Source organism: Manis javanica, chromosome 11 (genome assembly GCF_040802235.1).
Source record: "Manis javanica isolate MJ-LG chromosome 11, MJ_LKY, whole genome shotgun sequence".
NCBI classification, from domain to species: Eukaryota; Metazoa; Chordata; class Mammalia; order Pholidota; family Manidae; genus Manis; species Manis javanica.
In genome coordinates this window covers 39759157-39783461 of record NC_133166.1, presented here as the reverse complement: position 1 = coordinate 39783461, position 24305 = coordinate 39759157, and the positions used below count along the sequence as shown (strand labels likewise).

At 45.1% G+C, this 24305-nt stretch overlaps 1 protein-coding gene across 5 annotated transcripts in view; it reads right to left on the bottom strand.

Moving 5' to 3' along the window:
* NAV2 (neuron navigator 2) overlaps window positions 1-24305 on the bottom strand; it is a 703917-nt gene that overhangs the window by 130278 nt on the left and 549334 nt on the right. For all 5 annotated transcript variants that reach the window (XM_073216317.1, XM_037026705.2, XM_037026708.2 and 2 more), the window contains one exon: window positions 4772-4894. In XM_073216317.1, coding sequence (XP_073072418.1) covers window positions 4772-4894 — 123 coding nt within the window. The remainder of the gene's footprint in view (window positions 1-4771; window positions 4895-24305) is intronic.

Here is a 24305-nt window from a genome sequence, read left to right as displayed (position 1 = left end):
CTTGTTGGCTGTATTTGTAACCTTTAGTAAGTTACTGACCTCTCTGAGTACCTTCTCTGAGTCTCTCTGAGACTGCTTCAAGGCTAGGAAATCTCTCTTCTCAAAGGGTCAGGGTTAGGAGTAGATGACCTAATGTTTGTAAGGTACTTGGCACAGTTCCTGGCACATAGTGATCCACCAGGGAATGGCAACTATGATTGTTTTTATTATTTGCCAGTACAAGGTTGTAGTCGTTTTCTATTGCTGCTGGAACAAGTTATTACAAGCTTAGTGGGTAAAAACAACAAAATCGTACTTTAGTTCATAGAGTTCTGTGAGGCAGAAGTCTGAATTGGGTCTCATGGACTGAAACCACGAGTGTCAGCAGGGCTACACTCATTCTGGAGGCCCTTGGGGGCCATCCACTCCCTCGCCTTTCCCTCTTTATGGAGGCTGCTTGCGCTCCCTGGCCATGGCCCCCTCCTCCATCTTCTAAGTGGCAGATTGGTGGAGCCTCTCCCATCTCATCACTCTGCCCGCCTCTCCAGCCTCTTGTACTTTGAAGGTCTTGTGATTACATCAGACCCCCTGGAAAATCCAGGATTCTCTATCTGAACGTCAGCAGATAAGCTGTCTCAGTTCCTTGGCCATGCAGCAAACATATCCACAGGTTCTGGGGGTTAGGCCGTGGACCCCGGGGGTGGGGACTGTGCCTACAGGCTTCAAAAGGAGGCAAGGTGAGAAGTCACTGCATTGCCCTCTGTGCTTCCTCTCATCTGCATATACCCACAGGGCCACGCCTAAGAGATACTGGGTAGGGGACCTACCACCTGGAAAAGGCTCCTACCACTTCCATCTACTGGCTGGGGACCTCTGGCTTGGATTAAACTCCTCTCCAGGGCGGGACTGAACCTTGAATGCACTGCTTGGCACCAGCAGCCCTCCCTGCTCCACACAAACCACAAAGCCAAGCAGTGCCTGGGCTCTTAGAGATCTTGTGACACTCCCGGTGAGGAAGGAGGGCTCCTCGGCTTGGCAGGCCACTCAAATGCCAGGATGCATAGTTACATCCTCACACCACAGGGACTCCCAATTCAAGCTGAAACTGGGACATCTCTGAGCACCAAGGCCAGGGCCCCAAATGCAGACAGTGAAGTTTGTACAATGACTGTGAATCCTAACTGAAAGTGAAATCTTAAGACCAGAATTTGGAGGGCAATGAATACCTTGTAACAAGCAGGGAAAACAGTTTATCCTTTCTGCTTGGTTTCCTGGCATGAAGTGTAAGGCTGACATTTTACCACACAGCATGAGATTTTTGCTATTTTTATTACCACCTAAACTAATAATAGCCACTGGAGGTTAATAAGCATTCTAATGGTTTAGAAGTTACCAAGTAATTCCAAAGTCCTCCTCCTACTCCAATGTGCACAAGCCTAGTTCCTGCCTTTCTTGTGGCATCCATGACATATGACCCGGGGATGCCACTGAAGGGCACAAGGATGGTGGCAGAAATGGCCATGATTCAGAGGGACATGCTTTAGAGGGGTAAAGAAAGGGGGGTTGAGAGTGAATACATTCCCCGAGTTGAGCTTGAAACTTTCAAAGCACTCACCTTCCTGGAGTTCAAGAGCTTTGGATGGGTTCTGAGGGGACAGCACCACACGGAGGAACTGGAGCAAGTTCAGCAAATGGTTTGACTGTCCGTGAGCCTGATCTCTCAAACCCTGCTTGACATATTTCTTCTTCCTTTCAGGCTGCCAGTTCGGAGACCCCCATACCAAAGCTCTCTTTGTTATCTGGGACCTCTGACTTGTAATAAGCAACCTCCATCTGTCCCTTTTGATCTTCCTGTCTCAGCCGGCTGGCTCTAGTTTGCTGGAAGTAGCCACTGATGACTATCAGGTAAAACCTGAAGCCTAGGGGTGGCAACCCTCAAGAGTGACAGGAGATCAAGGGCAGACTTGGCATTTTGAATTTACTATCATCATCTATTATTTCTCAGAAGTCACTGGTGACATACAAGACTCACTAGCTGACATGGTCTCTATCTCCCAGGCTCTGAAGGTAGACATTCCTATCAGTTACTTTTAATAGCCCTGAAGATACCCCAGCCACAGCCAGCTGCAAGGGGCCACAGTCTGTTGGGTAGGTCAGCATCCTTTCGGGCCTGGGCCTGGAATAGCTGTTTCCAGAGCTGCTCTGCTGAGGTTAATGATACTCCTATTCACACGGGGAGGTGTTCTGCTTTATTATGCTTGTCTGCCTTTTGCTGGGGCCTAATCAGGTCTCACCTCTCAGTACTTTTACTAGGCCCTTGGCAGAACTCATGTACTCGGTTGCTGCGTATGAATCCTTGAGGACTGGACTGTCTTTTTAGAAAGAGCGTCCTGGAAAAAACCTCAGCTCTGGTATCTTTTTTTTTTCCAGGTTAAAAGAGAAGAATTCTGGAAAGGTGCTGGGTTCTCTGCCTTTTTTCACTCTTCTAATTATTTAAAGAACACATTTCCAATTATAGGGACAAGGCAGGATTATCTACCCTGCAGTCATCTGCATATTATCTTTTTTTTAAAAAGTGTATCTGCAGACCACCTGTGATATTCTTCCTTGATAGTTCACATTAAATTGTCTCAAGCCTACACTATCCTTACCCTAAGCAATCTTTGCAAAATCATGGGTTTGATGTGCTAGTTTAAGTTTTTAAAAATATTAACTTCAAAATGTAATTGTTAAAAGGAATTATTTCCCCGACTACCATATAAAATTATTTCCTGTACTACTAATGTTACTCTCCCACTTTGGGTAACACTCATCTGAATATAGTTTTTGAAGAAGATTTACATGAAAAACCTTATAGAAGCAAATCTACTGCTATTTCGGCTTAGCCAAAGATGAAGCATTACCATGGTCTGTTGATAATAACTTCAGAGATTAAAGAAATTTAACATAATCCAGAACAGTTGAAAGTATCTTACTGCCTACAGGTTAAAACTTATGAAATAGGGAATTGTATAAGCATTATTAAATTTTTTTTTTTTAATAAAGCCACCTGGATTCTTTCTTTAAAAGTTGGTCAGTTATCTGTTCGGTCTTAAAGATCACATGTGAACATTCCAGTCTGCGGCAAAGCCCAGACCCTGTGGTCCATTTGGTCCCACCATACAGGCTGAATGGCAATGACATAACAAACATTATCCATCTTTCCAGCCCCCACCCAAATCTTCCACCTCCAACTGCAGAAAGAAAGCTCAGCTGTGATCCATAATAATTCCATTAGCCCTGCAATGAAGCATTCAATTAAACTGCCTAGGGCAGATTCTCTGGCTACAAGGGGAAATGTATCTTGTAAGGCCTGCATTTTATTCTAATAAACTTACTAACCAGCTCCATGTTCACAAGAAAACACAAATAAGCAAACTAATTTGGCAAACTGTGAAATCTCCAGAGGGGGGTGTTACAGCAATTGATATTTTCTCCTGGTAATATTTACTTTGAAGATTTTAGTTGTAGAGACTTCTAGCCTTAGAAAGAGCCATTTTCATCTTTCTATAGAGTTTTCAAACCAAGGCTTTTAAACTAATTACAGGAAAAAAGCTGACTGGAGCTGGCACTGGAGTGATAGGCCTTTTGTCATCTCTGGTATAAATCACCACCCTGGATACTGTGAGGGGCTCTAAGAAGGACATTTAGTGGCAGAGCCTGGGCCTGATCCCAAGATTCTGACAACTAATTCAATGCTTTCTGCACTAGCCCAAGCTTCCCAGCCTTCCCTGGGAGAAGATGAAGATTCCTCTTCAGCAAATTCCATTTCTGGGGATAACTTCAGTGTCTGTCTCTTTAGTATGCTGCTCTATTTCTCTGAGGCCAGAGAATGACAAAAGTCACCTAGCTCTCTGTAAAAAGCATGTCCTGCTAAGAGAACAGCAAGAGGCTGCACCCCTGCTACAGATATTTGGCTTTCTGGCACATGAAATTTAGCACCCCAACAAGTACACTGATGTCAAACCCTTCACATCTATAAATTCCATGTTTTCTCTTTACTCCAGATGTGGAAAGAGCTCAGGTATACCAGAAAAATCCTTCACTAGTCAGATCATTAAACAGTACTGAAAGCTAGAAATACAGATATATATATAGCTGGAAAGGATCTTGGAAATCATATAGTCCAAATAAGCTGCTCATGGTCTTGGAACCATTTGTGTTAGAGGAAGGACTAGAAACTCGGAGGCAAATAGTCCTCCTTCTTTACAGTAGTGTTTTCTGAAGCTCTTTTTGTCTCTGACAGCGACAGCAATGCAGACCGGCTGAGCCGGTAATGTTAACTCGTTGGCACGTGGTGGTAAGCCTACATCTGTAAAACTTGTCTCCGTTACCTGGCAACAGGGGACTTAGGCGGAAGCCTGCTCAGCCAAGCCAGGAGAGCTCCCTTCTGCGCATCACCAGGGACTCTGTTCCAAGATGCAATACCTAGAAAGCTGCCTAACCGAGGAAGCAAAGCAGATCCCCAGGGCCTGCTGAACTGACGAAGATGCAGTAGCAACAGTCAAAGCAACCACCCAGACTACCCAAGCCTAACTCCTGTGCCCTTGCTGTCAGAAGCACCAGTAACCAAGCAGCAGGACCCAGGAACCCTTCAGCAGCCCCCTCCTACCTGCTGTGCACAGGTTCAAGACCTCCCAACCTCTGGGTGGGATAAAGCAGCACCCATCTGCTCTCAATACCACACCTTCACTTCTCAGGACGCTCTGGAATGACCTCTGCACCTGGCCAGCCCCAGGAAGAGCACACTTACCTGTCAGCATCTCCAAGACCCAGGGAGGTATTTCTTTGAAGGGTCTCCCGCACCACAGCCATCCCATCAGGAAGCCGGTTCAGGCGACGGGTGTAGAGGCCAAGTCCACCATCGGTCATGTACCTTCAAAAGCAAAGGACAGTGCAAATGTATGGTGAAAGCAAGTCGTGCACAGTCTTGTTCATAGCCAGAAGCCCTGCATGGCCATCCTGTGCTCTAAGCAGCAAGAAATTGAGGCTTTTCTGAGGCTCTGTCACTGAGTACAACCCAGGGATAACTCAGCCACGGATTCAACCCAAAGGATCACCAGCTTGCTAGCAAAAATAGAACTCAGCTTAATTAACTCAAACTCACAGGAATCTATGAAGCAGAAGGGGACTGGTGAATAAAATTAGCTGTCAGATGTATTCATGACATTCTTTTTAATGTCAGCAATTATACAAGCAGGTGTTTTACGTAAGTAATGTGAATGGAACTGACAAGTCATTAGCAAATCATGGGGAAATATGTTACTGAACAGTGCAGTGGAGAAAGTAGCCAAGCTTTTAGGAGAGGTGGAAAGAAAAGACAGAAGATAGAGGAGCCACCTTCATCATCATGAGCAAGGTACTTCTCTGGAGCCTGGACTTTTCATTTCAACTGTGGGAGTATCACAGCCTTCCTGCATCACAAAGTGTACATGACAATTCGTGAGATGAGGATGAAAGTGCCCTGCGGTTTGCGTGAGACCGTAAAGACGGAGGACGTCATTAGGGTTGTCATCATCGTGATGTGCCTTCAATGGTGAATTTCACCTTTGATACTGATGCCTTAAGGGGCTTGTCATGAAACTCTGAATAACACTAATACCAATTTACTCTCTTCCGGATCTCTTGGTGATGCCACAAAGCTAACATCTGATGAAATCAGTGATTTCAGGGGAAGGAAGGGGCCTATGGAACTTCTCCTGTATAAATGGCTGACTATCCACCAACCAGACCAGCTTGAGAGGTTAGCCACCAGGAGGAGATCATTCAGGTCTAAAGGAGCAATACCTCATCTGCCCTGGCTCCTTCCAGCACCCCCTGAAAGAGACTACTGTGTCACTACCCCCATCTTCAGAGAATAGGAAGGCAGAGCAAAACTTGGACAGACAAGAAACCAAACTCAGATCCATTGAATTCTTTCTTACATGGGCCCCATCAGATAGACCTGCAGGCATCTGAAAACCCAAGGATTTTACACTTCTAGTGAGATAATACGTAGTAAGAAGACCAATTGTTAGAGTAGGCAGTTAGACGTAAGCAGGAGAAAAGGGCCAGCCCATCACCAAGGAAGACTCCTCCCTGGCCAACCCCTAAGCCCTCCTTACTTCCCAGGTCCACAGTCAAGGGTGCCTAGCTTATCAGGAGGCCCCAACAGTCAAGGATACCTAGATTGTCAGGAGGCCCAAGACCACAGGGGCTTCCCTGATTACAGGGCATGAGCAAGGTCTGAAGACCTTGTCTGAAAGTAACCCCACCTCATTAAAACAACATCTAAATCTATAGCACTGTGGTTTTGGCCCCACTGTGGGTTTCACTCAGGTACTTATGGGTAAGGTGCTATGCACTGAGAAAAAGTTATATAACCGAAAGCTGTCAATCAACCTGTCAATGAAATGACATAAGATGCAGGGCAGGACCTCCTGCCACCTTAAGAAAAACTAAAATTGCACATCCAATAACAATGCTGCTTCTAGTTTCCGACAGCCCGCTCTCCACCCTTCTTGAAACTGTACTTATGCTTTGCTTAATAAACTCCTACTGTTTAAAACTGTCATAAGTCTGTCTCTTGATCGAATTCTTTCCTTCAAGAGGAATCGGGGAAACACAACACATTCAGCTGGGAACACAGTGAGTGCTGATTTTCCAGAAACTGCTGACCTATATCAGAGTGTGTTTCACTGCATTTGGCATTTTAGCTTTAGAATCTATGCGATAGATCCTGAGAGATTTTAATTCTTTTCTTTCTTTTACCTCACTTTAGGATATAGTCTTAGAAAAGTGGAATTACAGGACACTGCAGAGGTTGTCCCCCACAGTAAGTTCAAGTTAGGGGCCGAGAAGAAAGTTCTCACTGGAGCCATCCCGGTTGAGAAGGAGCTTCCACTGCGGGTCAACAGGGCGTTCCCTTAGTGCAGCTTCCAGGACACCATGTCTGAACTGAACTTCTCTGATGCCTCCTCCCCACAATTTATGACAGTAATGACCAGAGACACTGCAATGCCAGTCTGCCGGAGTCAGTCAAACCAACTGTTTGTGGTTGTGTCAAGAAAACGACAGCAGAGCAGAAGGAAGTTTTCACTCAACCCGAGCATTTTGAAAACAAAGAACACTGTGACTATACCAAACACCATGGAATTGTACACTTTAAACTGGTGAATTTTATGGTATATGAATTGTATTTCAATAAAAAATTCCACAGAAACAACCAAAAAAATACAGTGATACAGCTATAGTTATATAATTATTTGTATAATGTATAATTCCTTTCCAATGTTTGTCTCCCACACTATCCAGTAAGTCCTTGAAGGCAGAGGTTTTTCTTAGTTTGTTCAAATCTGTATCACATGTACTTAGTACACATTAGGTGCTTCGGAAGTATTGTTTTGTTGAATGAATGACACCTAAAAACACAGCTATGGGGTGGGGTTTAGCAAAAACTTTTCGGGGACTCTAATTACAAGTTTTCCTTCCTCTTGCATGCCAGCAAACTTGACATCTAAGACATATGGCAAGGCAAATGAACCTACTTGCCAGTCTACCCATCTGCCCACCATCTATCCATCCACCCACACATCCAAGAGATGTAGTAACCCATGGTCCACTGGTGGGCTACAGGTACATTTCCTACAACTAGTACAAGGAGGAAAGAAACCATCTACACCAAAATGCAGTAACTCCGGCTAAATTTCCTAGATTAAGTGTCCTTTCAAGGACAATTCGGTGGAAGCTCTTCAAAAACACAGTCTGTTGCCCCATTAGGCAAAGCCAGTTAAGTCTGCCCAGCCATACAGTGAAACAAAAAATTTTCAACTGGGGAGATCTTGTCAAAGGACAAACTAATTTTAGCATTCATTTCCCTGCTGGATTTTCATTGCTGGTGAAACAACAGACATGGTTGGGCAATTACACGCACCCAGCCACGTAGATGAGGCCCACACATATGCTCCCCTGGCTTTCTGTGAAGGCTGGAGAGCAGAGCCTGGTGAGCAACTCCAGAGATGGAATGCTGAGACGTGCTGCAGCCCCCGGCCTGGCTGCGCCTGGGAGCAGTGTGATCGTATTGGGAAAAGACAACTAACAGTGCTAATGTAGAAGGGCTCTGCAGAGATGGGACGGGATGTGCTCACCTGGCTTGTCAATGGCTGCTGGGAAATCTGAATTTTTTTAGGTAGAGAGGAGGGGAAAAGCAAGAATAAATAAGCATCCTCTGCCTTCTCAACCACACTAAGACCTAAAAAGCCAGGGAGCTGAATGCAATTAATCTGTCAATGATCCAGTTTCACTGTATGTGGGGGTGGAGGAGGGAGAAGGAATTGGGGGGGAATGATGAAGAAAATCGGGACTTTACCTCTTTTCCCAGAGCTTTATAAAAAAATGTATTCAATCATATATTTTCTTGTAATGTTCTTCAAAATAAATTCTGTTGTACGTCTTCTCATTAGGAGATAACCAGCACTGGAGAAAGTTCTCACCAAAGCCAGCCTCAGCCTCATACTCTTTCATCTAATTTAAAATATTTCTAAATTTTCCAACAATTTCAATAGTTTGATTTACAAAACACTCCATACATATTTTTAAATAACTCTTCTACTCTTAATGAACATATACATTTTTCCTACCCAAATTTGGATAGGAATTGGCTACTAAACATATTAATACAGACAGCCTTAATCAAATTAATCCCTCAAGAAAGCATAATGTCCAGATGAAGCAGTCACTGGGTCACCAGCCCCTGTCCAGTGGGCTTAAAAAGGCTTGTGGTCCTGAAGGCCTGGGGAAGCAGGGAGGTGATGGCCACACCCCATCTCTGGGACTTTAGGGAGAGTCACCCTGGGTGGATAGGAAAGGACTCACCTGAGGTCACAAAGAAAGGAACCAGCCATCCAGGGACTGACTCCCTGAGCACCAACACCATACACTTTCCTTCTCCTTGGGGAAATAAGTAATTAGTGCTGGAGCCCTAATGAGGTGCTGGTAACATCCTCATGTTTGCTTGGCGGGTCCTGCCTAAGCTGCCAAGCAAGTGAACAATTTCAACATTAACACTCCCGAGTTCTGCAGTGATGGGTGGAGGGGGCTCGTTTCCTCCACCTTCCACAGACTTACCCAGAGGCCCCTGGAAGGAGAGTTCAGGAGGTTTTTCTAAAGGGGTAAGGTGTCTGTGGGGTGTTTTTCTTGTTTCTCAAAGCTGGCCATCCTGGGGTGGCCCACAAGCATTAGTTAGGAACATAGCTTTACTGTCAGGGAGACCTGGGTTCTAAACATCTCCCTAGCCCCTTGCTAGCTAAGGGACCTGCGTGCGTGATTGTTAGGCATGGATGCTTGCTGGGTACTGTGCTAAGTGCTTCACATAAGTGATGATGTTTCTTCTTGAAAAGACTCTTACAAAATTCTATTTTCCAGATGAGGAAAGCAAAACTGGGGTCAAGGTCACAGTTCAAGTAGATGAATTCAAACCCCAGCTTTGTCACATTTTGGTATAATTTCTTTGAGTTTCAGTTTCCTCCTCTGCAAGATGAATGAAACTACAGATTAACCTCAGAGGTCTTCAGTGAGTTAAATGAGGCAGTATGTATAAAGCCCAGTGCCTGGCATGTCAGAGGCATTTAAAATTTATTAGCTGCCATTGCCAGCAACAGTGGTGATTGCCCATATCGCAGAATAGTGACTACATTTTCTTCTTCCTCTTCAGGCCCACAAATACTGCTATGTACCAGGTTCTGTGCCAGGCCAGGTTACAGAGATGGAAAGACCTAGTTCCTGTCCTGCCCTGGTGGAGCTCAAAACTCACAAGGGACTCAGACCTTGAACAGATAATTCTACTACTATATGAAGGGTGGTATTACAGACGAATGTGTGATAGGCTCTGAGCACACAGGAGTCACAGAGGAGTCCTGTTTAAGTTGGCCCTTGCAGGGTGTGTAGGAGTTTGCCAGCCAAAGGAGGAGGATCTATGGAGGCACGTGAATATCATGTACAGAAGCAGAGAGAAATGGAGAAGAGGGTAAGTAGCGACAACGGTGAGCAGTTCATTGTTGCTGCAGCATCAGAACCAAGACAGAAGCTGTGCTGCATGGGGACTGGGACAGAGCCAGAAGGGACTGGATGCTGGGTGGGGCTGACACCTTGCCTGCAAGCCAGGGTAGCTGTGAATGGAGCAAATGAGTAATAGGCTCTGGCTTCTGCTTCAAAGAGAGCACAGACTCTTTAATATTTTCATCATTCGATACTCCATTTGGTGAGCACTTTCTCATTGATATTTCCTTGTACAGATTTTTGAGAACACACCACTTGTCTGAAATCTGTCTGAGTCATCTCAAACCTTTGGGGAATGACCAGACTTGCGGGTAGACCTCACCATCCCTGAAGCCAAGAGAGACCTGTGAAGGCAACGTGTCTACTGTAAGGAACTTTCTTGACACAATAGGTGCACCCTATGTAACACAAGCTATGAAAAAGCTATGGAATGTGATCGGACCTGTTAGAACACATGTGCTAGGTTTTAAGTCAATAGGTCTCTTTTCCTTTAAATGTAAGGAGGCAACAATGTGGAACAAGAGAAACTGGCTTTGTGAGTCATCTTCAGAAGGAGGAAAAGATGGATCCTCATTCTCAGCTCAACACAGTCTGCATAAGGAACACAACTGACTTTCACTTAGCTCAAAAGAAAATAGCCTTCTGTCAAGAGCTGGGGGAGGTGAGAGGAGACCGGAAGGGAAAGGGATACATGATCACCTGATTTGGTAGCTCAGCGCATTTCTAGCAGAGCATTATTAGAAGCAAACAAACAAAAACCCTTACACACAAGAAATGAAGTATAGTTGACCCCTTGAGCAACATGGGTTTGAACTGATCCACTTCTTTGTGGATTTTTTTCAATAAATACATTGGAAAAGTATTTTGGAGATCTGGTGATCTGCAACAATTTGAAAGACGTTTTCTGTAACTTACTTTATTGTAAGAATACAGTTTATAATAAATGTATGTGCTAATCGCTATTCATGTTGCCATTAAGGCTCCAGTCAACAGCAGGGCTATTAGTAGTTAAGTTCTGGGGGAAATGAAAGTTACGTGCAGATTTCAGACTGTGTGAGGCATTGTTCAAGGGTCAACTGCAGCACAAACAGGAAAAAAAAAATGAAGCCTAGGTGACTACTTTTCTTAAAAGACATATCAACCTGTCTATACTTTTTGGATACACTCGTGGTTTAAATGTGAACATAGCAAAGAAAAATGGAAAAAATATACACACATAAAATTCCTTGCCAATATCAATATAAATATATGAACATATATATCAACCCATACTTTATTGCATAAGGTAAAAAAAATGATGTGGGCTGATGAAAAGCCCTTGAAGTTGAGCATTTCACCAACATCCAAGTCCCCAGAGGACATGGGCTTTCACAGTGCTCCTCTGCTCCATTACCATCGGCATGACGTTTCTTCTCTAAGTTTATTAGGATGTAAATTGAATTTCTAGCCAAACCTGTAAAAGGATCCCTTTAGTTTAAGGCCTCTTAGAAGTCAGATGAATAAACTTCCCTCTGGGTCACGGAAGGACAAACTGAGAAGCTAGTCTAACAAAGCTGCCTAAATCCTTCTGAAGGAAGCTGATCTTTATGACAAAAAAGAAGCCGCCACATTTGACTTACAGGAAGAAGAGAATGCATCTGAAGTGCAAAAAAATACATATGATTGGAAAAAACTGGGATTAACTTCTCAGTGCTAAATATAAAAGTGCAGCACTAAAATTTAGGCAGACACTTAAAACTCGACTAAGGAAACACTCGGAAACCACTCTGCCCTAGATTCTAGGCACAAAAGTCGAGGCAACTGTAGCATTTTTCATCTGTCAACCCCACCCCTCACCAAGCCTCCACCTCAAGTGACAGGTAGAGACACAGATCATAGAGTGACTCTAATACCCTACTCACAGCATATCCTTTGTATTTTAAAATTAAAAAAAGGTGAGTTCTAGTCAAAGACCATGGTGCTGCTTCTCTGTTATGGGTCATCCCAAATTGACACACAATGAAACAAAACCAACAGCAGCTTTGGAGAGAAAGTCTACGGTTGGAGCATCTTTCTCAGGTTTTACTTTAATATATAGAAATTTACAAATAACCCAGCCTACACAATGCAAATGATCAAGAAACGTTTCTTTGGCTTTCATGTCTTTTGGGGGGTCTCTCCTCCCACAACTGCTGGCAGACGCAGAGGGGAGATGTGAACATAGAGAACCCAACCAGTTTTCCTACCTTTCTGCCTGATGTGGAGCTGGGGCACCTTTCAGGGCCGTTTCCTACTGTGCGCAAAGTGCTCGTTAGGACACCGCCTAGCTGGTATCTTGCTCTTTTTAAGAGGATGCAAGAGTTCAATTTTCATCCCTAGAAAATTCTTCCCTTATTTCACTCAAGGCTGGAGCAGCCACCTGAGGCTGTAGTGCGAGCCAACTCGGCTCCAAGCACAGGACATGTCCACGGCAAACAGATGTCACTGCAGCAAAGTTCCGTCAGTGGCCATGAGCCACTAACCAGGAATATCCACAGCTCAAGGGGCACTGGTTCCTTCCCTGGCTTGTCTGCATTTCACTTGCATTTCACTTGCATTTCACTTAATCCTGGGTGTGAAGTGAGACAGATGACTGGGAAAACCGGCTCAATTCTCCGATTCTAGTGCTTGTGAAGTCAAGCCTACTGCAGAAGTGAGCTGGGCCAAAGACATCTGGAGTCTACTCTGGCTAGCCTAGTCACCAGAGCATGCCTCTCTGGGGAGCACTGCGAAGACGTTGCTAAGCCAGCCAGACAAGAGCTCAGCTCCAGTGGGCCACGGGGACAGAGGCAGTAGCAGGAAAAGGCCGGCCTGAGTAAAGGAGGAGTCAAAGGGCCCCAGGGGCCTCCTTTATCCCTCCTTGGGGAAAACTGGAATCACAGGCTTACTAAGGCTAGGTGTGCAAAGCTGCTTGAAGCGAACAGAAGGTTCTTGGGGTGCGGAGGGGTGTCCCTGGAACAAAACTCAACATGTGCCCCACCCTCTACCTGCTGCTCAAAATATGGGCCATGGACCACGAGCTTCACTATCACCTGGCAACCTTTCAGAACTGCAGTATCCCAGAGGTCCTGAGTCAGACTCTGCAGTTCATCCCGATCCCCAGGTGGTGCAAGAATGGGAAGCACTGGCCTCAGGCAGGGGTCCCGGCAGTGGGGAGCATCAGATGACCACAGGGGTGAAAACTAAAGAGCTTTGATTTACATTTCTTATCATATCCTTTTTAATTCCAATGCTTTGTGGACGTTTTATAGCATACACAGTACCTCAGTAACATGGCACATATATATTTAAAAAAGGCAAGTCTCATGAAGGAAAGCAGCTTTTTTTTTTTACACAACCAGCAACAGTTGAGAGACCACTATCTAAAGCAGAAATCCCTACATCTTAAGTTATGGACCCCTGTGAGCAACTGGTGAAAGCTATGGACCCCATCTCACTCATGTGCAAAACTGGTGAAAGCTATGGACCCTATCTCACGCATCTCATCCAGTTTCAGCAGCTCCCAGATGCCTACCAGCCCCAGGAGGGGTGGGGGTGGAGGAGCAGTCCCTTTGCTGAGTTCGGGCAGAAGTGGATCCTGGCTGAGCTGGTCTCTTCAACATATTCTGCAAATTTCCACACACCAAAACTTCAGTCTGTGTTTGCTATAAACTGACTCAGCTGCAGCAGGGCTTTGCTGAAACTCACATGTCACCCTGAATTTTAGTATACAGACTCGATCTCACCACTGCTTTGGGCTGGAGCTTGCTCTCACCAAACTCCTAACAGAGGAGTGACTGATCAAGTGGGGCAACTCCTCTGTGGTGATGAAACATGCTGCCAAGGTCCTTGTGTCTTTTGCAAAGTTCAGTGTGAGTTTTCACAAGTTTAGAAAAATTCTATCAGGCACTGAATTCCTGAGCATTGTGGTTTAACCTACCTAAGAACTATGCACAAGTAAACTCCACAAGCATTTTAATTAAAGAAAAATCCATAATTTTCTAATAAAATATACTCTTAACTACACAGAGCAAGGGATTATAATGAAATCGCATTTATTACCCCAATTTAAGTAAATGCATATATGTAAAATTTTCATTATAATCTGTAACTATGCTGGTTTAAAATGGGAGTTGGCAGGGCATGCTTCTGAAGAGAGGTTGCACACTGTGGAAATTTTACAGTCCCCAATCTGGAATCTGGTCTGGCCTAAATTCTCTTTATTGTGGTTCAGCTGTCAGTGTGGTGTTGCAGCAAGTATTTCTAGCACTAGCAGGAAGCTTTTTGTCCACCTACTGAAAGATGAAACACAGTAACACACAGGAGACGGCTCCCAGACAAAGCCTCTTTAAGCCCTTTCTTGGAATGAAACAGATGGTGAAAGGAGATTGACTGATATCCAGGAATTCGCAGACCTTAGAAGACACCTGAATCACCTGGAGACCCTACCAGAAAATGCAGATTCCAAGGCCCCAGCTTCACAGACAGAATGTCATTATGGGGCCCAAACTCTGCATTTTAAAATGGACTTCTTAGTTTTTTTAGAGCATTTTGAGGTTTACAGAGAAACTGTGCAGGAAGGAGAGTTCCCATCCATCCCCTGTCCTCTGCCACTGGTTTCCCCTATTACTAACACTTAGCATTAGTGTTGTACATTTGTTACAACTGACAAACCAATACAGACACGTTACTGTTAACTAAACTCCATAGTTTGCATTAGGGTTCACGCTGTGTTGTTTAGCTCCATGGGTTCTGATAAACGCATAATGACATGTACTCACCATTACAGTGTCATACGTAATACCTTTCTGCCCCCCAAATGCTCTGTATTCCCCTTATTCATCCCTTCCCCCAAACCTGCATATCTAACAGTCATCTAAGTAATTTCCTTGCAGGTAGTCAGGACCAAACTGTCAGAAATGCTGCCTTAATCTTGAGTCTTGGATGGAGGAACTGTGAGCTAGGCTGGCCTCAGTTTCCCTAAGAGTTAAATAAAAGTCATTTATTTAGTGACTACAGTATAATGTGACTACAGTATAATGGTAATTTAAATGTCAAATCTTCATAACAACTTGTCTTGGCCCTTGATATTAAGGGGACAGAGTGCACGTTAGGAGTAGTTGATGGCCTTCGATCTCAGATAAAGGCTTGATAAGAGTTGTTACAACTCTAAGGTTCTTCTGAAATATCAGTTAACTCATGGTCTTGGGCCTATAGGCCTCAGAACAGTCCAACTGTGGGAGCCTGGACAGAGAAGGGACAGAGGGAGCCGTGCTAGAGCACTTAATACTAAGTACTGTGGGCAACATGTGGGCACCTCAGCAGGGGCGTCATGACTAGCCGCCCTTACCTGGAAAGCCTTCCGCTTTGTCAAAAGGCTCCTTCCTCCCAGGCGCTTCTCCTACTCTGAGATGCGCTTGCCAGTCTTCTGGCTAAGGCTACACCTGGTGGCTCCTGTGATTTCTGACATGACTCCTCAACACCCAAAGCACCCTGCAACACAAGTTTGCTTTTTGCATTAGATCTGTGGAATTTACGTTGGCATTTAGGACTATGGGTTCCCATTTAGAGATTACTAGAGCCTCTGGGGGTAGGAATCAGACATCCAGAGCCTCTTTCTCTTCTGGTTTCATGTAGACACCCCAGGTAATCACCACAGGCTCTACCAAACTGGGGAGAAACCAGCGGGCGCTTTGCTCAAGGCCCACGCAGGTTTCACCTTGCCTCATCTAAGTGGCAGCTGGAAGAAATGTACCGAGAGCAGGTGGAGGAAGAGCAGGTGGAGGAAGGTGACTGGCTCGAACTGGGAGACAACCCCTCCTGCAGACTGAAGCCTAAGGCAGTCTTGGGTGCAAACCTCAACCTCAATACACAGTTTGACTTCTGGAAGCACCCGAGGGGTTGCAGGCAGCACTAGAGCCATAGGCAGGCTGTCGCCCTAGAAAAGGCCCATGTTTTGTCATTTATTCATCTATATGGCCTCTACTGTAAGGCAGGTACTGGCCTGGGTGCTGGAGATATGAGAATCAAACTCAGTCCTTGACCTTGAGGGGCTGGACCTTGAGTGGGGGAAACAGACATAGGGATGTTTGCAGGAGGTTCAGCAAAGGCCAGAGCAGAGAGACGCACCAGAAAAAGCTTCTGAAGGGAAGGAAGGAACCCTCAGGGAGCATCCTGAGGAATGAGTGGTTGGCCAAGCAGCCTTGGGTTGGGGCAAGGTAGTTCACAGAGATATATGTGTGCAAATACAAAGGATCTAAAATGTACAATAAATTCATCGTGTGGTCTTAGAGGCTAACTTCCCTACCAGGTAACATTTTCATTAAGAAAATCATTATTCTGGGCATTCATTCTAAATGGGATTCAATAAATGTACTCCCATACAAAGAAATAGATAGTAGGCCTCTGTCAAGGGTCTAGGATTAAGCCAAAATTGGGTGACCACAGGATGCTCAAATTACCTGCCATTAAATCCAGCAAGACCAGCAGATACAACAGCTGACGCACACATGTCTGACCCTGCTCACTTTTCCGTGTGTTCATGTGCACTGGGTCGCCTTCAGAAACAGTACCCAGGCAGCCTGAACACTGGCTCTTGGTGGGAGTGGGCCTGCCTCTGAGGTGGGGCAGGGGTTTGTAAAAGCATATTTAATGTTACAAATTAACCATTTTAAACAACTAAAAAGGCCCAGTGGTTTTTACAATCTAGTCTCTCAAATTTGACAGAATTTTGGTTAGTGTGGAACTATTAGAGAAACAGTGATTCTCAAAAGTCACCTTTGTTCTTCTCTCACCACACTGCCCTCTCAAAGAATCCGTGTGAATCAGAAAGGGGTATGTGATTAAAAGAAAAAAAAATTGACAACCTGAGTTAAAATTTATGAGTTTGAAAACCGGCCATTTCCTCCTGGAAAGCTCAGCTTTTGAATGACTTAAGCACCAGGCCTCTGTATTAAGAGAGACTATCCAAAAATGTGCAGTACATCCACAAATGTGGCCTAGGATATATTCATCTGGAGAGAAAAGGCCAGGGCTGAGACAGTGCAGATGAGGCCCATCCACACCGAGCCAGATGGGCAGCTCCCTCTTCGGGGTCCCAAAAAAGCTACACTGCATAATCCTGGTCAATAGGCCATGAAAGAAATGCTTAAAAATCTTAAAAACAAAACAAAACCCTACAGTGAAAAGACATCCTTTCACTTAGGCGACGACTGGGGGCCATCGGAAATAAGAAAATGCATTCCGGCTTCGAGCGGGGCACAGCCCAAGAAGTGCCGTCCCTCTCATGCAAGCCCCAGAAAAATGCCCTTGCCTACTAAGGCCAGCAAAAGTGTGTCCTACTTCAAAAAGTGCCTGTGGGGTCTGATGCAGGGCAAAATTTAAAAAAAAACAGATGATGCATTCCTCAATGACTACAACTGTGTGCTAATCTTCACACTCATGTGTGGTACCCCCTGGTCGGCCCCGGGCTACCTCATCCAGTCTTAGTGTTAAAATATATAGGATGCCTTTGAAGATCTCCCCACCTCCCACTATGACAAGGCTGTATCTCTTAAGATTTTACCTTGAATGCAACTGAACATTAAGAAAAGAATACCAATAATACACAGTCTCATGAATCTATGGAATATTAAATCTGGGTGGGGGAGGCAGTTCAAGGATTACTTGATCTAAAGATTTTTCAGATATGGAACTGAGACTTGGAGTTTAAGTGATTTGCACAAGGACACACCTAGAGAGTAGTCATTGCTGTGCTTTCGGTTTAATTTGCTTTCGTTCAATAAATTTACTGTGTTCAATCAATCAGTCTTTTGGGATAAAATTGAGGCTTGTCTCACGTTTTATTGTAACTGCTTGCTTATCTATTTCCTTGCACTCTAGCCTGTCACCCAATAAGTTCAATAAAGGTAGGACCATTATTACTATTATTATTGTCGTCATTGTTTTAGGACTAGTATTTTTGCTTTAATAGCCCCAGTCCCTAGAACTGTGCCCAAAGCTCTCAGAATAGGTCCTGAAAAATGTTCTTGGTGGAACTGAATGAAAGAATAACCAATTAAATTGTTTTTATGCATAGTGTTAATTATCTGGGAAATAAAGGGAAATGAAACGTTTTTGCATCTATTCTGATATAAGCTGAACACGATTAAAAGTGGTCTCTGTTACTCTAAGACTCCAAGGAAGGCTTCTTACTAGTAAGAAGGGGGTGTTCAAGGGAGCAGAAACCAGTAAGAAAAGGCTTGAAGGGAGCGATCAACGGTCCCATTCAAAGAATAGCATGGCATGAGCAGGGTCCCTGTGTAGGGAGCACTGTCAGTGCTGCACTCTGTGACATCCCGAACCTAAGCTGACTGCAGCCTCGTTGCCCAGTGGCTAAATCCTCTCTCATTGTGTGATTTTTTTAAAAAAGGAGTAGAAAGTGAAAACAGCAAAGCAGGGAGTTCAGGTTGAAAGGCAAAAACTGTGTTTCACCCTAGAGTTTCAACAAGTATGGGCCTGGATGGCGCCACAGGCGTGTCACAAGGGGACAGGTGTGGCACAAATTGTGTTGATGAGCACCTCTCTCCACAGAGCAGGGCGGCTGCTGGAGCTTTGGAGTTAACTTAGGGGTGAGACACCAGATGTCTGGTGGCCAAGCATCCAGGCAAACCAGCCAGCCTGTGGACAGACAGAGCGCAGGACAGGGCAGTGCAAACTGGCAGTGGCAGGGGCACCCCAGCGGCAGCTGGAGTGCTCCGGTGGGAAGGGCAGGCGAAGAGGGAGCTGAAACACAGGCCAGTGACCTCCAGAGCAGGAACTAGGCAAAAGCTGGTCACCTACAGGATACTCAAATTACCTTCGATCAGTGCAGGAGGAACTGTAGTCATAACAGCTGTCTGGTGTTGCACAAAGAACAGGGTCCCTGACTTTTTTCTTGCTCTTCAGCTTGTTCAAATGCTTCCACTTTCACAAGAATTGCAGACCTCCCAGCTGAAGGAGTCATTGAAATGGGGCTGAGGCAAAGCAGAGTCCTGGGATCCTGACTACTTAGGTGAGTGTATTCAGTACCATAACATTTTTACATTTAAAAACCCTATAATTTTCAATACAACTGCAGATACCAACATTCACCATCAACTTGGCCGGTGTGCAGACCCTGGGTTTCCAAGGATTCTCAGTAGCCGCAGCTCACTTAGCCTTCAAACCCCTCAATTGTCCAGGTTACCTAGGGCAGGGGAAGGAGGTGTGCACCATTTGTGTGTTTATCAGAAGGGGCATGGGTGAGAAAACTGTCAAAAGAAAGCATTTTGGCGCTACCACTCCCAGGCGGGCATGACCATCTGTCACACAACTTCAGTGATTCGATGATTTCTATGGAAGCCTGGACATCCTGAATCTCACACCTGCAAGAACTTTTAAAGGTCCTGTCTCTTAGCTTTCTCACCTCATGTAGAGATCCCTTCTGCAACATGCAGACAAATAATTTTCCAGTCTGCTTGATTTTCTCAGGAACAGGAGGCTCACACCCTTGCTCACTTTTTGACAGCATATTTTTCTTCAAAATGATTGACAGTCCCCTTGGTGTTTAGAAAATGAAAAACATAAGTCCAACTTCCACTGACGGTTCAAGCCTGGTCCTCTGGACCCACTGCTCTCCTAGGTTCTTTCCATGCCAAGGATATCCAGTTTCTACAAACATTTCTATTATGTTTTGGGTTTTGAACCCTTCACTTTGCTTGTTACCCTTCCCTAAACAAATCTCTGCTGGATTCTGAACCCCTAAGACCCGGCTCTGAGAACAAAGGAGACATTGTCTAAAATACTCTGTTGCCTCCCATGCTACTCTCCTATTAATCCACTAGAAAGAAGGTTAGCTTGATAGAGCTCTTGCAAACCTAGAAAATTCTTTAGGTCTCAGCCTGAAACCCAGCAGGGGGCGGCGAATGTGGGGAGAGGATGGCTAGTGAGAAGATGGCAAGAAATGAGGATAGGCACGTAGATCATTCATTAGCTGCCCAAATGAAAGGCAGGGCATGCCATGGGCCATGCACTGTGCTAGGCAGGGGATATGTGGTCAGAGAGACAAAGGCCGTGCCTCCACAGAGTTTACATTCTAATGTGGGGACCATGAAGGGCCCTGAATGCCATGCTGGGCAATGAAGGTGGTAGGATGCAGCAGACCACATTTTCCAAAGATGACTGCAGCAGTGTCTCCCATCCCACACGCTCTTCTTCAAGGTGACCTTGCCACTCTCCCACTGAGAGGTGGGATCTATGTTCCGTCCTCTTGAATCTGGAGGCCTGCGAATGCTTTGGCCAATACGGTACAATGAAAGTGACTGTGTGACTCTGAGGGGAGACCATAAAAGGTGAGGCAGCTTTGCTCTGTCACTGTAATGCTTGCCTTGGAGCCCTGAGCACCCAGGGAAGACGTCTGCCAATCCCGAGGCCTATTGTCGTGAGGAAGTCAAACCACAGGGAGAGGCCATGGTTGTCCTAACCTTCAAGTCATCACATGTCAGACATGTGAGTGAACAAGCTTAGGAATGATGTGGACCCTGGGCTAAATCAAGCCAATTCCAGCCCTGGAGGCCTCTCAGCTGAAGCTCCAGACATGGTGGAGCAGAAACAAGCTGTCTCCACTGCACCTTGTCCCAATTCCTGACACAGAGACCCCGTGAGCATAATATAGCTGTGGCTTTAAGCAGCTAGATTTTGGAGATGTTTGCTATACAGCAATAGAAACTAAAACAGAGTTTTACCCATCAGGCAATGTGGAGCCGTGAGGAATTATAAGCATGTGATAAGCAAGCAGATATGTACTCTAGGCAGATTTTTCTCATCAAAGTGTAGAATGGGTTTGTTGGATGGGTGCTGAGATCAGAGGTAAGGAAAAAATGCAGGGATGCATGCAATCATCTGGGGGCAAAAATGAGCAGCAAGGCTAGAGAGAAAACTGCAGCCAGAGACAGTGCAGAGAGCACCCTCCCTCAAATTCAGTGATGTGTTGCAGAGACAAGGAAACTGAAGAGTCTCAGATTATTTCCGGGTCCTGGCGGTGGAAGAGAAATACATGTGGAAACACAGGAGGAGGAACAGATTTAGGGAGAAGAGGAGTCGTCAGATTTTTTTGACATATTCACACAGCTTGAGTGAGAAACCTGCAACACAGTGATTGTGCTCAGGCTATGCAGTCAGGCTGTCCGCCCCCGAGTCTCGGCTCCCTAACTCACCATCTCTGTGCCCTTGGACAAGTTTACTGACGCTCCAGGTCTAGCCACCTCATCAGCAGAATGGGAAGAAGACCACATCAATAAATGCCAGGATGAGATGGCATGAGGCATATAAAGGGCTACACCCAGTGATTCCTTTGCATTCAGAAGTGCTCAGGAAATAGCATTTGCTCTTATTGTCACAGTGATTCTTAATATTAACTGATGCATACTTGGTCAGAGGCCACACAGGTTCTTTGTACTTGGAGGGCCCGGCTGCACGGCATTAAATTAACACTGTTCCCAGGGAACCTCACATCTCTGGTGAATGGTTTATTCAACCGTAAAGTCCGAGTCAACTTCTAAAAAAGCTACACCAGCCTGCAAAGGAGTGAGAAAAGCCGATCTGTTAGCTGTCCTCAGTCTTTGTCTCCCTCTCTCCCAACTCAACGGTTGAGTGGTTTTAATTAACAACTCCCCCAGAGTAAGGCAAAAGTCACTGGATTAATAAAGCCCTAACCTGCCCGGTGTGGTTCTGAGGCCTCCGGGTGGTGCTGAGTTTATAACTGTGTTTTTTTGTTTGGGTTCACAGTGGGTGGGGGGCTACGAGAGTAGAATTTCCTCAGAAAAATTCAGGTATCACATCTACAAAGGATGGAAACCGTAGGTGACTGAAATGCCCACTTTCAGGAGAACAACAGGAAGCCACGCTGCGGTGAGGCACTTCGGTAAATCACTGTGCAAAACAGGCCCCCGATCTGAACCTTCCTGTCTCTGACCACCTCATTAGTTTTCATTTCCAACACACACAGAACCAGTTTTACCTCCATTCACTTTCTGCACAAGCACCTAGGGAATGTTGACACAAGTGTTTCTCATGCTACAGTAAAGACCTGTGACATTTAACTGAAATGAAACACTCAGCAATGCTTTCGAGGCAAAGAGAAGTACCTGCCTTTGCTCCTGCCCACACCAGCACCCACGGTCCTCGTGCAAGCATTTGCCAAGTGTTTTCAAGTTCCCACACAACTTAGCCCTCTGAGCCTCACCCTTCTGACCACCACCTTCCCTCTCTTTCTTGCTCCCTAAATGGCACAGGGTTATATCCAGGGCTTCCACTGTCCAGAGGGTGCCCAATGGTGGTCTTCCCTTCCATCTATTCAGAGCATGGGCTCCAGCTCCAGTGAAAAGCTATACGATAGGATTCTTGGAGCACAGGCTTTGAATTCAGCCTGGGTGAATACTTGGCTCTAGCATTACTACCCACGTGACCTGTTCAAGCAATTTAACCTCTGAACTTGGTCTCCTCAACTGTAAAAAGAGGATGAAAAACAGCCTCTATCTTAAGGAAGTGATGTAGAGAATAAATGAGGCAATGCATATGAAGAGCTCAACACAGTGGCTAACACAACAGAGACTTAAAAGCAGCTTAGTTGTTATGAATTACAGCACCACTGCTGCAGGAGGGGCAAAGAAGGCTATATTGGCAGGCACTGTTAGTCAACTTTTCTGTGGCCTTCCCCCTTCTCTGCAGAGCCAATACCACATTTATTCTGTCCCAGGTTTCTGACAATTTCAGTTGACATTGCCCTTTAAACTTCACTGCTCAAGTATCTGATTTTTCTCATTTCAAAACAGATGACTGGGTGACTACAAACTCAAAGCTCTGAGAACTGGGATTCGGACTCTGACAACAGAGCAGAGAGAACCACAGACCCCCTTCTCCCACTTGTCCCAAGATCAAGAAGTGAATGTGGGCCTGATTCACAGCTGGCAGACTCTGGGCACACACTTGGGCCTCTCCTTAGACTTGGAATCTTATTTCACTTCGGGGTCTCAAAAAATCATCAGCCTTCCAGAGTTGTTCATGCCAAGGTGTCTGTCTCACTCTGCAGTTATTTCAGGATTAAGAGGAAAGGTCAAAACTTCAATTTCTCAGCGAGACTTCTTTTCAGGACCCTGGGGATTCTGGAAGGGATGCAATGATTCTTCCAAGGCATGCACAGACTCTTGATTTGTGGTCCCATCCCAGGTGGGATACATTAGCTTTGAGCCCTCACAGATGTTTCTATAAGCTCATGTGTTGTTCTTTGTCTCTGGGCCACAGGTAAGTTGCTGCCTACCCCAGATGACTCATTCCGACCAACCGTGCTGTAAGGTAGGAATGTAGACTGTGATGATTAATTTTACATGTCAACTTGGCTAGGCCATGATGTCAAATATTTGGGCAAACCCTAGTCTAGATGTTGCTATGAAGATACTTTTTCGTGAAGAGGAGAACATTTAAAGAGTAGCCTTTGAGTAAAGCAGATTACCCTCCATAATGTGGGTGGGCCTCGTCCAATCAGCTAAAGGAGGAGAGAGGAAAAAAGACTGACATTCTTCAAGAAAGAGGGAATTCTGGGAATTCCTCCCAGGCTGTCTTTAGACTTGAGACCCAATTACAGCAAAGCATGGGAGTCACAGAGTAACGTGGAAATCCCAGCACATGAAAGGAAACAAAGTGGTGGGCCATCTTTTTCATCTCTTCCACAGGCTTAAAAACAACAAAGTAACAACTACCCTCTTGGGTATTCATTTTCCTCATTAGTAAAATGAAATGTTATCAACTTTTTCCCCTGAAGAACCTAATACACAAACCAGCTCTGATGCAGCCAGCAGATAGCTGGTCAGTATACTCAAGACTAAGAAATACCATGAGATCATCTTAGTGAATACTCTAAATAGCACAAAAGACTAGGAAGGCAAATAGATGCAGTAACTCTGGGAAGCCTAAAAGAAACTATACAAGCATTCTGTATATGTGTCAAGCACTTTACAAACACTTTCTCCTCTTTTATCACATACTTAAGAAGTAGGCTACCGTTCAACAGTTGGGAAATAGGCTCAGAAAAGGAAGTTCCCAATTTCACACAGCTGGCAAGCCAGGAATATGGAAGAAAGTCTGAAGTTACTTTATCATACCATGCCTCCAGAGCTGCATCATGAGAGGATCATGAGTTTCCAAAAAAACTTAAGTTTCTTATCTTGATCTGAGTACAGGCACATATGGCCTATTTGTTT